Source organism: Tupaia chinensis, unplaced genomic scaffold, assembly GCF_000334495.1.
Source record: "Tupaia chinensis unplaced genomic scaffold, TupChi_1.0 Scaffold000333_1, whole genome shotgun sequence".
NCBI lineage: Eukaryota > Metazoa > Chordata > Mammalia > Scandentia > Tupaiidae > Tupaia > Tupaia belangeri.
Window position 1 is genome coordinate 2,265,779 of NW_006159827.1, and position 7,166 is coordinate 2,272,944.

Consider the following 7,166-nt stretch of genomic DNA (forward strand, 5'->3'; position numbering starts at 1 on the left):
AAGAGTGTAGATAACACTTTCCTGTTTGGAGGATCTGAGGATCTAGGAAGATGCAAAAAGCAATGTGTACACAGCAAAAGGCTGGTGACTCCCAGAGAAGGCCTTGCCTGAGTAGCCTAAGACCTGGTGGTACACAGGGACTCCGTTTCAGTGTCTACAGGGCTGATGATAAACTACTAGAGTTCCTGTGGAAGCAAAGTAAAAGTTCATAAGAACAGAATGGATGGAGAAGAGAAAACTTATGATGTCTGTGAAAGCCCTGGTGCCGTGTATGTCAAATTGGTATCTTCTGATGGTCACAAATTTATTATAAAAAGAGAACATGCACTAACATCAGGAATAATAAAAGCCATGTTGAGTGGCCCAGGTCAGTTTGCTGAGAACAAAACCAATGAGGTCAATTTTAGAGAGATTCCTTCACATGTGCTATCAAAAGTATGCACGGATTTTACCTACAAGGTTCACTATGCCAACAGCTCCACCGAGATTCCTGAATTCCCAGTTGCACCTGAAATTGCCCTGGAATTGCTGATGGCTGCGAACTTCCTAGATTGTTAAATAAAATAAATTATAATAAACTGTTAACTTTTTTCAGTAGCCTCTAGTCTCTGCTCTGCCTGGCTCCCTAGGTGACTCTGGACAAAACACTTGCTACTTGTTTCCCTGTTTGTTTATTTATTTCTAACATGAGAGAAATAGAAAGAGCAGGAGGAGAGGCACTTCCCACTGTGTCATCATGCCTTAAGTCTCCCAGCCAGTTGGGTGTCTGGAGTGTACAGGGAAAACTCGGGACGTGAGTCTGAGGCCTTCCCGAGTGGCTGCAGCTGACGGAGTGCTGTGCTACTGCTTGCTGTGCCACTGTGGCTGGCCCGCACGTGCTGTTTCCGAGCCTTATTTCTCTGTAGGACACCAAGATTTCCGGAGGAGTTTCTGACTCTACATTCTAAGAATAAATGAATCTGAACTAGGTCCAAGAATATTTTATTTAATTTATTTTCTTTTTAAAGAGATTTTTGCTATAGGGCACATATGCTCTCCAGAGAGAGGGAGAGAAAGAAAATAATCACTCCCCCCCCCCCAAGGGGATGGCCATACTGCAATCTCTTCCTCTCTATTCTCCTCTTGGGATTTTGGGCACGTACATGCACACACTGGTGTGAGTTTCAAGTTGGTCTGGGACTTGAACTGCTGTCGACCATGCAGGAGTCTGGTGCCTTAACCATCATGTCACCTGCTGGCTCACTAGGTCCAGGAATATTTAGTTGACATGTCCCTACGAGGTCCTTCCCTAGACTTGTTCAGAGAGGCCCTCCTGGATCTGCAGGGCTGGTAGGTGAACTCCTCCTCTGACATCAAATGGAATGGGGATCTTTGAGAGGCCCTTCAGATATCTCAAGTTCAATGACTTGGCAGTGGCTATACCGCATCCAACTCCGCCCCTTCCCAGCCCCACCTTTACTGCTGCTGTCAGTCACTTCACATTCAGTTCACAGAGTGTGTTACCATCTACCCCCATCTGCCCATCTCCAGGCAGGTACAGAGGGACACCAGCCAGTGGGGAAAGGGGTGAGTCTCAGCACTAGATCTCCTGAATACCTGTGGGCTGGAGTGTCTTTCCATCCCTGTTTTATAAGGAAGGGGTTCCAGGAAGGCAGAACAACCATGTGCCCTTCAGGCTCTGGCTCTGGGTCTGTCACCTTGACTTTGAACCTTGTTTCTACTTACTAACTTGACCTTCAGGAGCTTACTGAACTAGTTCAGGCCATCATCTCCCCACCTGTAGAGATCAGAGGGTGCCTCTCTCATATATTTGTGTTTGCATGAGAGAGAGAGAGAGACAGGCAGACAGAGAGAGAGGAGAGAGAGAAAGAGAGAGAGAGGTGAGTTAATACATGTAAAGTGCTTAGAACAAAGCCCGGCATGTAGTAAATGCTCAATAAATGTTAGCTGCTTTCACTGTCATCACACTGCCTCCAGAACTGACGTAAGGATTAATTTAAGTGCTCCTTCAATAGAAGGAGCTAATAGAAAAGAGTTTGCAAACTTTCAGGTACCCACTAAGTTTAAATATTATTTAACACACTCTACACGGATAATATTGTTAGGCTATTGAGCTAAGAACCTTTCATGCTGAAGCCCAGGTTTTAGGTAACTAAATAAAGGAAACATTTTGAAGATTTTAGGTATGAATAGACTCATTTCAGAAAAGACCCCAGGTGAACTCTTTGGTGGCAGCTGTCTGGCATGTCATGCTGGGCAATTGAGTTCACTGTTACCCTTGGGATCCGGAATCAGCTGGATTGTAGAAGAGTCTGGCCCCAGGGTATTCAGGGCTGTGTTCTCTAAGCATGGGATTTTTGGAAAGCAGTTCAGATACTATTCTGGGAAGTTTGGTTTATTGGAGAGCAGGAAGAGTACTCTATGGTATAATAAGAGTGGAAACAAAGCAAAGAGAAATATGGAAGACTGAAAACACCCAGTTGGGGTGCTGACGTGCAGTGAGTGGTTGGGTACTTGTGTGGATGGTTGGACAGGGAGATCTAGTTGCTAATGGAAATGTTCTTTTTTGAGAGATTTTTTGCTATAGGGCACGTGCACTTGCCAGACAGACAGAGAGATAGAAAGAGAGAAATCACCCCAGAGGGGAGATGGTCATGCTACAATCCCTTCTTCGCCATTCTCCTCATGGGATCTTGGACATGCACGCACGCATGCCTGGTGTGTCGCCAGGAACTGGACTCAAACTGTGGGCAACTACGTGGGAGGCCAGTGATGTAACCATTACACCATCTGCTGGTCCCACAAATGGAAATGTTCCTTCTACAAGGGGACTTCAAAAAGGTCATGGAAAATGTAATTACAATATAAGACATTTTAAAAAAGAATTATTTATTTTATTTATTATTATTTTTCCCAAGAGTTTTGCCAGAGAAAGACAGAGACAGACAGAGAGAAAGCAAGCCACCAGGTCCGAGATTCGAACTGTGGTTAACAATGTGGGAATTCTAGTGCCTTAACCAAGCAGGCCAATGCCACCTGCTGGCCCGCAATGTAAGTTTATCAAGGTAGGAAAATTTTTTGAAATCAAGCATAGTTTTTTCATACTATGCATTTTCTGTGAACTTTTTGAAGACCCGTCATAGTTCTCTCATCCTCTGAACTACCCAGGGAAGATGATGGATTCCTCTCTTCAAAGGAAAATAGGTAGTATGAAAAAACTATGCCTGGATTTAAAAAAAAAAAAATTGTACTAAGAGAAACTTACATCTTAATTCCATCTTTTTCCATGAACTTTTTGAAATCCCCTTGTAGAAGAAGTGGCTGTGTAGGAATCACTGAGCCCAGAAAGAGGTAGGATCCAGAAATGGACCATACCCCAGTATATCAATGAGGCAATAAAACCAGGAGTGTTTGTGAATGTGGAAGGATAGAGGAAAGCATCGAGAAGGGCGAAGTCAGGGTTCCTGGAGATGGACTATGGCAAGCATTCACAGCTTCTCACCACATTTTGTTCTTGGAAACCATGGCATGAAGATCAAGAACCAGTAACTGCTTTGGTTACCAGTAAGCCTGCAGTCATCCCTTCTGGTCACTAGATGTTGAGAACCCATCAATACGGCATACTTTCTGGTCTATCGGGGTGTCTGGAAATAAACTTCAGAGAACTGACATGTAGAGTGGATAAAATCAGCAAAAAGAAGACCTTGGGGCAACTGCAAATGAGCGCCAATGGGTAGGATGCAGAGAGAGGTTTTCCCACCAAAACTCACAATTTGAATACATTCTGTTGCTGATAATAGAAAATAGCTATGTCTAGGAATTTTAAGAAAATAGTTTATTCAGCTCATGGTGGAGATCTGAAGTCCAGGGGCCACATGTGGTGAGAGTCTTCTGGCTGTATCACAAGATGGCAGAGAACAAGAGAGTGTGGACCTGTGTCCATCTGTCTGTCTCATTAGCTTTCCTTAAAACTTGTCATGACTTAATCATGGGGACCCAACCCTGATGCCTAATCATGGTGATGATGGTGATAGTGGTGGTGGTGATGACGATGGTGATGGTAGCGGTGATGACTATGGTGGTGGTGGTGATGATGGTGATGGTGGTGGTGGTGGTGATGACAATGGTGATGGTAGTGGTGATGACTATGGTGGTGGTGGTGATGACGGTGGTGGTGATGGTAGTGATGATGGTGATGGTGGTGGTTATGATGGTGATGGTGGTGGTGGTGATGACGATGGTGATGGTAGTGGTGATGACTATGGTGGTGGTGGTGATGATGGTGATGGTGGTGGTGATGACGGTGGTGGTGATGGTGGTGGTGATGACAGTGGTGATGGTGATGATGATGGTGATGGTGATGAAGCTGCTGTTGATGAGGATCATTATTATTATTTCCAGTTCTCAGAGTCTTTGTGCAAAGATAAAGAAACAAAGGGGGCCAGCAGGTAGAGTGGTAGTAAAGACACTAGACTCCCACATGTCTGACCAAAACTACATCAGGGGCATGTGCATGCATGGGTGCTCAAAATCCCAAGAGGAGAATGGAGGAGAAGGGATGGCAGCAGTGTGGCCATTGCCCTGGGGGTGCTTTCTCACTTTCCTTCTTTTTCCCACTCTCTCTCTCCAGTGAGCACATATGCCCTATGGAAAAATCAAACAAGCAAATGAAAAGTGAAGAAGCACAGGTGTTCAGAATGTGTGGTGGGAGGAGTGTGGGGTCAGATCCAACTGGACTACAAAACTTGGCTACGATTGTGGAGCAGTTGGGCTGGCCATGCTGTTGGTTTCTCACATGACTGTGTCCCCAGGTCATGAAAACCTACCACATGTACCACGCGGAGAGCATCAGTGCAGAAAGCAAACTGAAGGAGGCCGAGAAGCAGGAGGAGAAGCAGTTCAACAAGTCAGGAGACCTCAGCATGAACCTGCTCCGGCATGAGGACCGGCCCCAGCGTCGCAGCTCGGTGAAAAAGATCGAGAAGATGAAGGAGAAGGCGAGTGGCAGTCCCAGGCCTGCTGAGGTTGGGGCAGGGCAGGATGAGGAGGGCCATGCTCTCTGCTGATAGCCTTGACCTTCTCCTCTTTCCACTGCACCCCTGGAGTGGGGGGTGGGGGAGTGGGGCAGTACGTGAGCATCCTGCTCTCTCAGAGGTCAGTGTTGAGGCAGCAGGGCCGGCCATGCTGCTGCTAGCGCTGGTTAGGTCTGGCCTAGTGCCAGCATCAACAGGCAGAGGGGGTGCTTAGCTGCCAAGAGAGCTGAGCTGTGACAAGATGCACGCCCAGCAAGCACATTCTCCAACGGGCAGCAATCATTAAGTGTCAGGAAGTAGGGACTTATTCATAGGCCAATATGGTGCCTGGGAGTCAGGTGGGGCTGGATGAAACTGAGTGTGTCCCACCAGGAAGGAAAAGCACTGGGCTACCAACCAGCACCTGGGAGCCTGGTGAAGGGCCTGTTCCAAAACTGCCATTGCCAAGCCTGATGCGAGGGACTTAGAAACAGTATGGGGGCTGGAAAAGCCCTTCCATGGGGTGTGGCGGGGGAGTCTTCACTTTGAGTCAGCTAGGCTGGGTTCTGACACTGTCACATTTACAACACCTCTCTGAGGCTCAGTTTTCAATTTTGACAGGGACAGCAAAAAGTCTCATGTTTCCCCTCAACTTGGATTGACTGGCTGTCCAGAGTTTTGTGCTGAGAATTGTGAAGCTCTAACCTGACTTAGCTAGCAACAGTACTGTGATCATTTAATAATGCCTGCCATGGCCAGGGGATTTAGAGGGGCAGTACATACTCCCTGGGTTTTTTTTTTTTTTTTTTTTTTTGTCATCCTAAACAAGGTGACTGGGTTCCTCTTCTCATACAAGGCTATGATCTTGTTGAATTTTCTGTGTTCATTCATTCTGTGCAATCAACAAACTTCCCTGAGTTCTTTCTGTGTGCAAAACATTATACCAGATGTTTATTTGGGCTTCTATGAGTCTAATTCTACGACTATGTTATTCTCTGACTCTAAAAATTTTAGGAGATGGAGACGAATAAAATCCAACAGGACCGAGGTAAGCTAGAACAGTAACTGGAAGCAAATAAAGTAAAACTCCAGGGTAATTTCTGAAAGCAAAGAAAATTATAATAACCAGACAGAGACTCAATTTAAAAATGGACAAAGGATTTGAATAGACATTTCTTTTTTTTCCTTTTTTTTTAAAGAGGTTTTTTGCCATAGGGCGCGTGCACTCGCCAGACAGACAGAGAGAAACAGAGAGACAGAAAGCAAGAAATCACCCCCCAGGGGGGATGGCCACGCCTCAATCCCTTCTCCTCCATTCTCCTCTCAGGATCTTGGGCATGCACGCACACGCGCCCGGCATGAGTTTTAAGCCACCGGGTCCGGGATAAGAACCATGGTCGACTACGTGGGAGTCCAGCAGCATAGCCATTATGCTAACTGCTGGTCCCTGAATAGACATTTCTAAACAAGTGTTGGCCCCCAAAAAAAAATTTTAAAAAAAAAAAAAAAAAAAAAAAAAAAAGCCAAACAAGAAAAACTTATCATTATCATTAGTCCTTAAGGAAATGCAATGAAACCCATAATGAAATACTGCTTCACATCGGCTAGGACAACTTGGATAAGAAAGGCGGACAGGACAGAACAAGTATTGGTGAGGAAGTGGAGAAACTGGAATCTTCAGACTACCAGAAAGAATGTAAATTGGTTCTATCCCTGGAAAGCAATCTGGTAACTCCTCAAAATGTTAAACATACCATGAGATGTGGTAATTCCACTCCTAGGTATCTACCCACGAGAAATGAAAGCAAATGACTACATACGAGCTGGCACATGAATGTTCATAGCAGTCTTACTCTTAATAGCCAAAAGATGGAAACTACCCGGACGTTCATCTGCTGTTGGATGGATGAGTGAAATGTAGGATAGCTCTAGAATATTATTCAGCCATAAAAAGCAGTGAAGTACTGGGACCAGCAGTTAGTGTAATGGCTATGTCGCTGGACTCCCACGTAGTCGACCGCGGTTTGCGTCCTGGACCCGGTGGCTTAAAACTCACGCCGGGCGCGTGTGTGTGCGTGGCCCAGATCCCGAGAGGAGAATGGAGGAGAAGGGATTGTGGCGTGGCCATTCTCCCTGGGGGGTGATTTCTCGCTT

General features: G+C 45.8%; 1 protein-coding gene and 1 pseudogene across 4 annotated transcripts in view; both read left to right on the forward strand.

Moving 5' to 3' along the window:
- Window positions 1-7,166, forward strand: part of SRGAP3 (SLIT-ROBO Rho GTPase activating protein 3) — a 287,471-nt gene that overhangs the window by 194,321 nt on the left and 85,984 nt on the right. For all 4 annotated transcript variants that reach the window (XM_006152033.3, XM_006152034.3, XM_006152035.3 and 1 more), the window contains exon 5: window positions 4,812-4,997. In XM_006152033.3, the coding sequence (XP_006152095.1) occupies window positions 4,812-4,997 (186 nt within the window). The remainder of the gene's footprint in view (window positions 1-4,811; window positions 4,998-7,166) is intronic.
- On the forward strand, window positions 220-558 carry LOC102479031 (elongin-C pseudogene; annotated as a pseudogene).